At 54.3% G+C, this 12,561-nt stretch overlaps 1 protein-coding gene across 2 annotated transcripts in view; it reads left to right on the top strand.

Annotated features, from left to right (window-relative positions):
• The first annotated feature begins 248 nt into the window (after positions 1 to 248).
• The window catches only part of TLE2 (TLE family member 2, transcriptional corepressor), a 32,810-nt gene continuing 20,497 nt past the window's right edge, over positions 249 to 12,561 (top strand). The window contains exons 1-8 of one of the 2 annotated variants that reach the window (XM_031660131.1): positions 249 to 466; positions 544 to 641; positions 955 to 1,018; positions 1,469 to 1,513; positions 4,543 to 4,605; positions 8,754 to 8,828; positions 9,065 to 9,245; positions 11,292 to 11,315. In XM_031660131.1, the coding sequence (XP_031515991.1) occupies positions 443 to 466; positions 544 to 641; positions 955 to 1,018; positions 1,469 to 1,513; positions 4,543 to 4,605; positions 8,754 to 8,828; positions 9,065 to 9,245; positions 11,292 to 11,315 (574 nt within the window). In that variant the 5' untranslated portion in view covers positions 249 to 442. Of the gene's footprint in view, positions 467 to 543; positions 642 to 954; positions 1,019 to 1,468; positions 1,514 to 4,542; positions 4,606 to 8,753; positions 8,829 to 9,061; positions 9,246 to 11,291; positions 11,316 to 12,561 lie in introns of both variants that reach the window. The other variant, XM_031660130.1, reaches the window with a different exon arrangement.

Raw genomic sequence — 12,561 nt, 5'->3', positions numbered from 1 at the left:
GGCGCGCGCGGGGGTGGGCGCGGGGCGGGCCGCGGGTGCGTGGGGGCAGCCCGCGCCACCAAGGCGGCTCAGCCTGCGGCCGAGCCGCGCCGAGGAGGGAGGCGGCTGACTCCGCGCGGGCCGCCGCCCGCGCCGCCGCCATGAACCCGGCCGCCGCTCAGGCCGCCTGCGCCGGCTGCCGCGGCCGCCCTCGCCGCGCCCCCGCCAGCCGCTGCTCCCGCCCGCGCTCGCCCGCGCCCCGGCCCGGGAGGGGGCTCCCACGACGGGCGCGCGCGCGCTTGAAGTGCCTCCCGGGGGCCTCAGGGGTCCTTGCCCCGCGCCGCCTCTCCCTCCTCCCTCTTTTTCTTCAGACGGCCTCCCCCACCCTTCAGCCTCCCCCACTCTTGCCGCCTCCATATCATCAAGCTCTGGTGGCGCTTGGAGGGCTTCCCGGATCGGCAGGATGTACCCCCAGGGAAGGCACCCGGTGAGTGGGGGCTGCGGAGAGGGGGTCCCCGGTGTCCTGGAACTCAGACCCTGACGTCCCTCCCCAAACCCCCCCAGACCCCGCTCCAGTCCGGCCAGCCCTTCAAGTTCTCGATCTTGGAGATCTGCGACCGCATCAAAGAAGAATTCCAGTTTCTCCAGGCTCAGTACCACAGGTGAGGGGGGCCGCCCCAGGGGCCGCGGGAGTTCACCTGGGCGCCGGGGCGGGGCGGGGCCTCCGGGGAGCAGGGCGGGGAGGAGGGGCTCCCAGGGCGCGGGAAAGGCCTCCAGGTGAAAGCGCAGGTGCAGAGAGGTCTGGGGACAGTCAGAGCTGGGGCATTGGGAGCCCAGGAAGGGGCGGGGAGGGACTGGGACAGGAGGTGCTGGGAGGTCTGTAAGGAAGTCGGGAGGGGGAGATCCAGCCCCTCACTTTGGAAGCCGGCCCACATGGGGCGGTTGGGAGCCCCTTGCCCTCTCTCTCCTTCCCAGCCTCAAGCTAGAATGTGAGAAGCTGGCCAGTGAGAAGACGGAAATGCAGCGACATTATGTCATGGTGAGGGCACTTATGATGCCAGGGTGCGGGGAGAGGCGGGCAGGGCTTTGAGCCACGGTGGACTCTGGGGTAGGTCCCTGCCCTTCTCCGAGCCTCGTCTTCCCTGTCTGTACATTGGGCGGCTTTGGGATTTCAGGGTCTCTCTCTCGGAGGGTCCACCCAGCTCTGGGAACAGGGAGACAGGGAGGACCCCTCGCCTGGTGGGGCCAGGGCCTCTGGACGCTTCCTACCTGCCCTGCCTGTCTGGGGAGAGTAGAGGGGGCCCTTCCAGGCAGAACCCCGGCTTTCTCCTCTGGGCTTCTCTTCTGAGACCCCGTGGAGCTGGGGGTGCTCTGCGTCCTGCTGTGATCCCCCGAACCTGGGGGGCTCTTGGAAGACCCTGGCATCACCTGCCTGGAGGAGGGCACCCATCTCCACTGCAGAGGTTATAACTTGGTTTTTCCTTTTCAGTATTATGAGATGTCTTATGGGCTCAACATTGAAATGCATAAGCAGGTAACTGGGTTGGTGTTAAGCGTGTTCAGGAGGGAGGATGGGGGTCTGGAAGCCCTGGGAGGGACCCAGTGTGGGCAGCTGGGGCCAGAGCAGACCTAGGGAACACGGGTCTCATCCTGAAATCTCCTCAGAGGTCACAGAGGGCCCATCTGGGACCAGGAAGGCAAATTTCAGCCTCATGGAAGGAAAATGAGTCCCAACTTCTGAAGACAGTAGCCAGCAGTTGGAGCGTCCAGCAGAGAGGCAGGCAGCGGGCAGGGGCCACCAGGCATCCCCATCAAGGAGGGCACATAGCAGAGGCAGGGCAGCCAGGCCAGGGAGGCTGTGGAGGTGACTTCTGTCCCGGGAGGGAGCTGGATGACCACTCTTCGAGGTCCCTTTCAGCCCAGAGAGTCTGAAGTTTTGAGATGGACTCCAGGTTCTGTTCCTGCTTTGAAGCTTCTGAGATTGGTCTCAGTGTGATTGGCTAAGGTTCCGAGATTGTTCTCCAGGCCCTGAATTTGATGCCATGGTTCAGACTGTGACCCCACTTTTCCAAGACAGACCTCAAAACTCTGTGGCTATCTTCAGGGCTTTGAGACTGACCCCAGTGCCATAAGGCTCTGAGCCTCTTCCAAAGCTTCTCAGTGTGATCCAAGGTTCTGAGGTAGACCTCAAGGTTCTGAGATAGACCTCAAGGTTCTGAGATAGACCTCAAGGTTCTGAGATTGACCTCAGGGTTCTGAGATAGACTCAAATTTCTGAAATTGACCTGAGGGTTCTGAGATAGACCTCAAGATTCAGAGATTGACCTCAAGGTTCAGAGATAGACTTCAAGGTTCTGAGGTAGACCTAGGGTTCTGAGATTGACCTCAGGGTACTGAGATGGACTCAAATTTCTGAAATTGACCTCGGGTTCTGAGATGGACCTCAGGGTTCAGAGATAGACCTCAAGGTTCAGAGATTGACCTCAATGTTCAGAGATAGACCTCAGGGTTCTGAGATAGAACTCAAGGTTCTGAGACAGACCTAGGGTTCTGAGATTGACCCCAGGCCCTGAGATAGACTGGAATTTCCCAAATTAACCTGAGGGTTCTGAGACAGACCTCTAGATTCAGAGACTGACTCCCAAGGTTCAGAGATAGACCCTGCTGCCCTGAGATAGACCTGTGGGTTCTGAGATTGACCTCAGGGTTCCTGAGATAGACTCACCCCGGAAACTGACCTCAGGTTCTGAGATGGACCTCAAGGTTCAGAGATAGACCTCAAGGTTCAGAGATTGACCTCAATGTTCAGAGATAGACCTAGGGTTCTGAGATAGACCTCAAGGTTCAGAGATAGACCTCAACGCAATGTCCTGAGATAGACCTCAAGGTTCAGAAGTAGACCTTAAGGTTCTGAGATAGAACTCAAAGTTCTGAGATAGACCTCAAGGTTCAGAGATAGCCCTCAGGGCTCTGAAATAGATTTCAGGGTTCTGAGATTGACTTCAGGGTTCTGAGATTGACCTGAAGGTTCAGAGATAGACCTCAGGGTTCTGAGATTGTCTTATCTATGTGCTGAGATGTGTTAAAAGGTTCTGAGGCTGTTCCTGAACTTGTGATCTCAAGGTTCTGAGATAGACCCAAATTTTTTTTTTTTAATTTTGAGATAAAAAATTAATTTTTAAAATTTTAATTTTAATTTAAAATTTTTAATTTAAATTTGAGACGGAGTTTCACTCTTGTTGCCCAGGCTGGAGTGCAATGGCCCAATCTGGGCTCACTGCAATCTCCAACTCCTGGGTTCAAGCGATTCTCCTGCCTCAGCCTCCTTAGTAGCTGGGATTACAGGCGCCTGCCACCATGGCTGGCTAATTTTTTGTATTTTTAGTAAAGACGGGGTTTCTCCATGTTGGCCGGGCTGGTCTTGAACTCCTGACCTCAGGTGATCTGCCTGCCTCGGCCTCCCAAAGTGCTGAGATTACGGCGTGAGCCACCACACCCAGCCAATAGACCCAAAGATTCTAAGATTGACTTAATTGACTTCAGTGGTCCATGCTTCACCCTGAGATCCTGAGACCGGCCAGTGGTTTGTAAAGGGATGAGAGGGGTCCCAAGCTTCTGAGCTTCACGGGCTCTTAGATTCTATCAGAATATTAGAATCAATGAGCAGAGCCTTGTATTGGGACTTCCTGGTGTCTGGGAAGGAGAAGGGTGTGGACTGGGAGTGTGGGGTGCCTGGGGGTGCCCACCCTGGCATGCTTTCCTGCATGTGTGGGGGCTCTGTTGGTTCTGATATGGGTAGGAGGGGGCTTGTCTGCTGAAGCGTGGCGTGGTCGCATGGGTCCATGCAACAGACCCCCTTATGGGGGTGCGGGACACCCTGGAATCCCGGTTTCACCCTCCTGGTGGTAATAGGAGACACAGACTCCACCAGACACACAGCACACCTGTAACTCAGGCAGAGGCGAAGCCCGCGGCCATTGTATGCCCGCCCCCTTCCCCACCCACATGCCTCCTCCTCTGCTCAGCCTCTTTGAGGCACCTGGGCCCAGACCCTCTACAGATGAAACCCTTCCCTTGAGTGTGGAGGGCTGAGATCTCCACCTGGAGGCAGCCCCAGCTGGTAGATCAGCCCTGGGAAGTGGAGGAGACCAAGAGAGGAGCCTTGCCTGGGACAGACGTGGGCCCAGCCAGGGCTGGAATCTGGGACTCCGGGCGGAGGCCCCTTTCCTTTGTTTCAGCTGAGCCCAGCACCTCAGCGTCTGCCTCTTGCAAATCCCTGGCGGGTGTGCGTCTGGCAGGTGGTGTATCTGTGACTCGTAGGACCTCAGCCCTGGTCTTCCCAGCTCCAGGCCACGCTGGGCCTCGCTCCGCTGAGCACACAGCCTGGTGGGGCTCTGAATCCCGCCCCGGCCCATGCCATGCTGGCCTGAGTTCCCCTCGTGCACCTGCGGGCGCCACCTCCCCAACCCTTCCGCTTTGCAAGCACCTGGTCCGCCTGGGAGTCCAGAGCTGGGTTGCAAATCTCTACCCCTCTCCAAGCTTCCTCTTGTTGCTTCCTGCCAGGCGGAGATTGTGAAGCGTCTGAGCGGTATCTGCGCTCAGATTATCCCCTTCCTGACCCAGGAGGTGAGTGAGCCTGGGGGTGGTGGGGAGGAGGGGAAGGGAGGGGGTAGGTCTGGGCGAGGACGCCCCAGGCACTGATTCTGCTGCGTAGCCTGCAGCACGGATAGAGACCGTTTTTTCTCACTGCAGTAGTCCGGCAGCCCTGAGGCCAGGCATCCAGCTGGGGCAGGGGCTGCAGGGATGGAGGGAGGTGTTGGCTGAGGGTGAGGACTGGGGTCTTTTTTCCACCTTGATCGGAAGCAAGGTGTGGAGCTGACTCCCTCAAGCCCTGCACCTTGGCTGCCTGGGTCTGAATCCTGGCTGTGTGGCCTCAGGCAGGACACTTGTCTCTCTGTGTTTGCAGTAGCGTAGGTGTGAAGGTGAGATGAGCTCATTCACCCAGGGCCCTGAAGATGATGGGTGCGCTTACTCGGCACCCGATGAAAGTTACCCCTGCCGTCATACTAGGAGAAATCACAGAGGGACAAACCCTGGGTGATCCACTCCTAGGAGGTCCCAGGGTTGTCAGGTTCACTGAGACAGAAAGCAGAATGGGGGATGCCAGGGGGTGGGGAGGGGACCGGGAGTCAGTGTTCAATGGGGACAGAAATTCAGTTTGGGAAGATGGGAAAATTCTGGAGATGGTGCTGGTGATGGCTGCACGACCGTGTGTGTGCTTTACACTGCTGAGCTGTGCACTTGCAAATGGTGAAAATGGCCTGTAATCTGGCCGGGCGCGGTGGCTCATGCCTGTAATCCTAAAATTTTGGGAGGCTGAGGCAGGTGGATCGCCAGAGGTCAGGAGTTTGAGACCAGCCTGTCCAACATGGTGAAACCCTGTCGCTGCTAAAACTTAAAAAAATAAAATAAAATAAAATAAAATTAGCTGGGCATGGTGGTGTGCGCCTATAGTCCCAGCTACTCGGGAGGCTGAGGCAGGAGAGTAGAATTGCTTGAACTCGGGAGGCGGAGGTTGCAGTGAGCAGAGATCGCGCCACTGCACTCCAGTCTGGGTGACAGAGACTCCATCTCAAAAAAAAACAAACAAAAAAAAAACCCCACCTCTTCTGAGAGTGCCCCAGGTTCCTTTCAGCCTTTGCACAGTCCCTGTTTCTTTATTTTTTCTTTCTTTCTTTCTCTCTCTCTCTCTTTCTCTCTCTCTCTCTTTCTCTTTCTTTCGAGATGGATTCTTGCTCTGTTGCACAGGCTGGAGTGCAGTGGCACGATCTCGGCTCACTAGAATCTCTGCCTCCTGATTTCAAGTGATTCTTCCGCCTCAGCCTCCTGAGTAGTTGGGATTACAGGCACCCGCCATCATGCTGGCTAGTTTTTGCATTTTTGTAGAGAGAGGGTTTCACCATGTTGCCCAGGCTGGTCTTGAACTCCTGACCTCAGGTGATCCATCCGCCCCGGCCTCCTGAAGTGCTGGGATTACAGGTGTCAGCCACCACACCTGGCCTAAAAAAATATTTTTTTTACAAAAATTAGCCGGGCGTGGCGGCAGGTGCCTGTAATCCCAGCTACTCAGGAGGCTGAGGCAGGAGAATTGCTTGAACCTGGGAGGCGGAGGTTAGCGTAAGCTGAGATCACACCACTGCATTCCAGTGGGGGCGACAGAGCGAGACTCCGGCTCAAATAAGTGTGTGTGTGTGTGTGTGTGTGTGTGTATATAATTATGTGTGTGTGTGTATATATATAGTAATGTGTGTGTATATATATATATAGTAATGTGTGTGTGTGTGTATATATATATAATAATGTGTGTGTGTATATATATAGTAATGTGTGTATGTGTGTATATATATAATATATTTATATGTGTGTGTGTATATATAGTAATGTGTGTGTGTATATATATATAGTAGTGTGTGTGTGTGTATATAATAATGTGTGTGTGTATATATATAGTAATGTGTGTGTGTGTGTGTGTGTGTGTATATATAGTAATAGAGAGGGGGTCTCACCATGTTGCCCAGGCTGGTCTCCAACTCTTGGACTCACGTAATCCTCCCACTCTGGAGTCCTGAAGTACTGGGATTACAAGCATGAGCCACTGCACCTGGCCTGGAATCTATTAAATTAATTTTGTATTTAAATTTATATTTAGGCACGGTGGCTCACACCTGTAATAACAGCACTTTGGGAGGCTGAGGGGGGGCAAATCACTTGAGATCAGGGGTTCACCAGCCTGGTCATCTGCAGGTGTCCCCATCTCATTGTATATGAAAATCAGTCGGCAGTAAGTGCTTAGGGATCCAGTTACCCCAGGAGGCTGAGGCAGGAGAATCTGGCCTGAACCCGGGAGGCGGATACCTGACCCCACCGTCCGTTCCGGGCAAATGCATGAGACCACAGCCTATTAAACTTACTTTATATTTAAATTTATATTCACTTCAATTTAATAAAATTAGGCATTCTATTCATCAGTTGCACCAGCCACATGTCAAATGCCTAGTGACCACACACATGTCCAGTGGCTTCTGTGTGGAACAGCAAAGATACAACATTTTATTTATTATTATTTGAGACTGAGTCTCACTCTGTTGCCCAGGTTGGAGTGCATGGTACAATTCCTGGTCTCACCGCAACCTTCTGGCTCCCAGGTTCGCTTTAATTCTCCTGCCTCAGCCTCTCCCAAGAAGGCTGGAATTACAGGCAGGCCACACTTGACTAATTTTTTGTATTTTTAGTAGAGATGGGGTTTCACCATGCTATTGTGGGTTGGTCTTGAACTCCTGATCTCGATCTGGCTTCAGCTTCTTAGCCTCCTAAAGTGCTGGGATTACAGGAGGCCACCACTTCGCCGGGGCTTTTTTCTCTCTCGAGACCTATCCCACCCGCCTGCCCCAAAATGGCCAGCCAACCAACCGCAAGCCTGCCTCCCGGGTTCAAGTGATTCTCCCAAGCCCAGCCTCAGGAGCAGCTGGGATTACAGGCAGCCACCATGTCTGGCTCAATTTTTGTATTTTTAGTAGAGATGGGGTTTCACCAAGGCCGGGCCAGGCTTGGGGTCTGAACTCCTGACCTCCCAGGTGATCCACCCGCCTTGGTCTGCCAAAGTGCTGGGATTAGGTGTGGAGTTGCCACATGACTGCCCAGATAGAACATTTTCTTGTGGCAGAGTCCCGCAGCTCTGAGAGCTGAACGCGCTGCCGCCACCCACCACATCATGGAAGAAGCTTAAAATGTTATGCTGAGAGAGGCCAGACACCAAAGAGAACACAGAGAATGAGCCCACAACGTAGTTCAAAACGGACAAATCCAAGCAGGTTTAGGAAGGCGATCGTAGGAGGCAGAATTATACAGAAAAACAAAGAAATTATTGTCATGAAAGTGGAGAAGGGAGGGTGTTCTGATGGCAGGGAGTGTAGGGGAACCCTGGAGTCTGGTACTTTCTGTTCCTTAACCTAGGAGGAGAGTCCATGGTACTGATTTATTACATTGGTTTTTTTTTGTTTTGTTTTGTTTTTAACCACCAGGAGACATCTGTAGTTGTCACAACTGGGGAGTGCCCCTGGCATTGGAGTGGGTGGAGGTCAAGGGTGCTGCTCAGCCCCCTGCAGTGCCCAGAGCGGCCCTGCCCCAGAGAATGATCCAGCCCCAAATGTCTGCAATGCCCTGAAGGAGAGACTATGATTTTTATTTTTATTTTTATTTTTTTTTTGAGATGGAGTCTCGCTCTGTCACCAGGCTGGAGTGCAGTGGTACAATCTTGGCTCACTGCAACTTCCACATCCTGGGTTCAAGCAATTCTCCTGCCTCAGCCTCCCGAGCAGCTGGGATTACAGGCATGCACCACCACGCCCGGCTAATTTTTGTATTTTTAGTAGAGACGGGGTTTCACCATGTTGGCCAGGCTGGTCTCGAACTCCTGGCCTCAGGTGATCCGCCCGCCTCGGCCTCCCACAGTGCTGGGATTCCAGGCGTGAGCCGCCACGCCCGGCCTCATTTGTAATGATTCTAACTGCAGTTAGGTTTCGTTTCTTTCTCCATGTGCTTATTTCAAAATTCCAAAAGGAAAGGGAGAGAGTGAGGGGGAAAAAGATAAAAGAGAAATGGGAAGTACTGGGGCAAAGATGAGAGGGTGGCGGGGAGAGGTCAGGCCCCTAAGGGCACCACCAGCGTGAGCAGGGGCTCAGTGTACCCTCTACCTGGTCCCTTCCACCCGCCAGCATCAGCAGCAGGTGCTCCAGGCCGTAGAGCGCGCCAAGCAGGTCACCGTGGGGGAACTGAACAGCCTCATTGGGGTGAGTCTCTCCAGCCCCTGCCCCGCCATGGGGAGACACCCACTCCCAGGTCCCTGGCACCCGCCCAGGAGGTGTTAAAGCTGGGGGTGGTGTGTGGGCCTTGGCTCCAGCGGTCCTGGGAATCCCAGGGGCACACTCTGTGCTTGGGTCCCGTCCCCTGTGTCTACCTCTTGGCCTGGGGACTGCTGGGCTCCCGCTGCCCCCCGCCCCGGCCCATCCTCCCTCCTTTCTAGCAGCAGCAGCTCCAGCCGCTGTCCCATCATGCACCCCCTGTGCCCCTCACCCCCCGCCCAGCCGGGCTGGTGGGTGGCAGTGCTACGGGGCTGCTCGCCCTCTCTGGAGCCCTGGCTGCCCAGGCTCAGTTGGCTGCGGCTGTCAAGGAGGACCGTGTGGGCGTGGAGGCCGAGGGGTCCAGAGGTGAGTGGGCAGCGTGAGGTGGCATTGGCTGGGGGGATGGGGCTGGGGAGGAGGACTGGAAGGCCAGGGCAGCAAACACATCAGCGTGAGGGGATGCGGTGGCTCACACCTGTAATCCCGACACTTTGGGAGGCTGAGGCGAGAGGATCACTTGAGCCCAGGAGTTCATGACCAGCCTGGGCAACAGAGCAAGACCCCGTCTCTACAAAAATTTTAAAAATTAGCTGGGTGTGGTGGTGCACACTTGTAACCCCAGCTACTTAGGAGGCTGAGCTGGGAGGATCACTTGAGGCCAGGAGTTAGAGGCCAGCCTGAGCAACACAGCGAGATGCCATCTCTATGAAAAATTTAAAAATTAGCCAAGCATAGGCTGGGCATGGTGGCTTATGCCTGTAATCCCAGCACTTTGAGAGGCCAAGGTGGCTGGATCACCTGAGGCCAGGAGTTCGAGAGCAGCCTGGCCAACATGGGGAAACCCCATCTCTACTAAAAATACAAAAAAAATTAGGCAAGAGTGGTGGTGCATGCCTGTAATCCCAGCTACTCGGGAGGCTGAGGCAGGAGAATCACTTGAACCTGGGAGGCAGAGGTTGCAGTGAGCCGAGTTCAGCCTGGGCAACTGAGCGAGACGCCATCTCATTTATAAGTAAATAAATGCCAAGCATGATGGCATGCACCTGGATGGAGTCCCAGCTACTCGAGAGGCTGAGCCCAGGAGGTTGAGGCTGCAGTGAACTGTGACTGGGCCACTGTACTCCAGCCTGGGCAACGGAGCAAGACTCCATCTTTTTGAGACGGAGTCTCACTCTGTCACCCAGGCTGTGGGAGTGCAGTGGCCATCTCGGGCTCACTGCAAGCTCCACCTCCCTGGCTCCACGCCCATTCTCCGCCTCAGCCTGAGTAGCTGGGACTGCAGGCTTCACCACCACTTCCGCTAGTTTTTATTTTAGAGACAGGGTTTCACCATGTTAGCCAGGATGGTTCGGATCTCCTGACCTCGATCCACCCTCCTCGGCCTCCCAAAGTGCTGGGGATTACAGGCTTAAGCCAACAAGGCCCGCCAAGACTCCATCTTTAAAGTGTGTGAGGGATGGGCTAGGCAGTGGTGGCTCACTGTGCCTGTAATCCCAACACATTTTGGGAGGCCAAGACAGGTGTGGGATCACGAGGTCAGGAGATCGTGAGACCATCCTGGCTAACACGGTGAAACTCCTATCTTTTTTTGGAGACAGAGTCTTCTGCTCTGCTGCCCAGGCTGGAGTGCAGTGGCCGATCTCAGCTCACTGCAAGCCCGCCTCCCCGGGTTTACGCCATCTCCTCCTGCCTCAGCCTCCTGAGCCAGCCAGGAGGACTACAGGCTACTCTTTCACCCTCAGCCTCGGCCAGTTTTCTCGTATTTTTTAGTAGAGACGCGGTTTCACCCATGTTAGCCAGGGCTGGGCCCCGCATCTCCTGACTCCTCGCGTGGATCCACCCTCCTCGGCTCCTCCTGAAAGTGCTGGGATTACAGGCTGCTTCACTGTGCCTGGCCTGAAACCCCATCTCTAATAAAATACACAGCTGGACGCTGTGGCGGGACAGCCTGTAGTCCCAGCTACTCTGAGGCTAGCAGGAGAATGGTGTGAACTCGGAGGCATGAGCTTGTGAACTGAGATCAGGCCACTGCACTCCAGGCCTGGGCACAGAGCAAGACTCTGTCTCCAGATAAATAAATAAATAAATAAATAAATAAATAAATAAATAAATAAACAAGTAAGTAAGGCAAGTAAGTGTGAGGGGATGAATGAGAGCGGCTGCAAGGCCTTGGGGTTCAACATTACCCCTGGTGTGCTGTGTGCCTGGGCAAGTCACTGCCCCTCTCTGGGCATTGATCTGGAATGCAGTAGAGGACAACCACCACTCTGCAAGGGGTGTGCTGGGCTGATAGGGAGACTCTGGGTGGGGTGGTGGGGGCGGGGGGCTTTATAAACTGTGGAGGGCTGTACCTTCTGGATACAAACACCTCATTCTTTCTCCTTTCTCTTTATCTCATTTCCAATCTGCCAGTGGAGAGAGCCCTGAGCAGGGTAAGTGAGTGTCACCCTGGGACTCTCTCTATATTCTTGGAAGACCGATGCTGGTTCTGAGCCGATGGGGGCCTCAGAATGAGACCTAGGCCGAGCGTGGTGGCTCACGCCTGTGATCCCAGCACTTTCGTAGGCAGAGGTAGGAGAATCATTTGAGGCTAGGAGTTTGAGACCAGCCTGAGCAACATGGCAAAACCCCGTCTCTACAGAAAAATACAAAAGTTAGCTGGGTGTGGTGGTCCATGCCTGTTGTGTCAGCTACTTGGGAGGCTGACGTGGGAGGTTCGCTTGAGCCCAGAAGGCCAAGGCTGCAGGGAGCTGTGATTGCACCACTGCATTCCAGCCTGGGTGACAGAGGAAGACCCTGTCTCAAAAAAAAAAAAAAAAAAAAAAAGCCAGATGCAGGCACTGACACCTGTAATCCCAGCACTTTGGGAGGCCGAGGTGGGCAGATTGCTTGAGGCCAGGAGTTCAAAACCAGCCTGGCCAACATGGCGAAACCCTGTCTCTACTAAAAATTCAAAAATTAGCCAAATGTGGTGGCAGGTGCCTGTAATCCCAGTTACTCGGGAGGCCAAGGCAGGAGAATCACTTGAACCTGGGAGACAGAGGTTGCAGTGAGCCGAGATTGCACCACGCACTGCAGCCTGTGCGACAGTGTGAGACTGTCTCAAAAAACAACAGCAACAACAACAACAAAAAGATCCACAGCCCGGTTTCCTGAAGCCTTTCTGTGTGGGAGATGCCCACAAGGCTGTAGTGTTTAAAATTTTCAATCATGGCCAGGCGTGGTGGCTCACACCTATAATCCCAGCAATTTGGGAGGCCAAGGTGGGTGGATAACTTGAGGTCAGGAGTTCGAGACCAGCCTGGCCAATATGATGAAACCCCGTCTCTACTAAAAATACAAAATTAGCTGGGCATGGTGGCAGGTGCCTGTAATCCCAGCTACTGGGGAGGCTGAGGCAGGAGGATCGCTTGAACCTGGGAGGTGGAGGTTGCAGTGAGTCGAGATTACACCACTGCACTCCAGCTTGGGCGACCGAGTGAGATTCCATATCAAAAAACAAAAAAAAAATTTGACCTCGAGCTTTTTTTGGGTGATTAAATAAATGAATGCAAGACCTTGGATCCTTCTTCCCATCCTCACTTCCGTTCGTGTAGCCATCATCCGTTCGGCAATATCTGTGGGTGCTCCCCAACAGAAATGTCATGCGAGCTGTGTCTGTAAGTTTTTCAAAAAATGGTTT

This window comes from Papio anubis, chromosome 20, assembly GCF_008728515.1.
Source record: "Papio anubis isolate 15944 chromosome 20, Panubis1.0, whole genome shotgun sequence".
Lineage (NCBI taxonomy): Eukaryota > Metazoa > Chordata > Mammalia > Primates > Cercopithecidae > Papio > Papio anubis.
The sequence above is the reverse complement of the archived record's forward strand: the minus strand, read 5'-3'. Positions and strand labels throughout refer to the sequence as shown.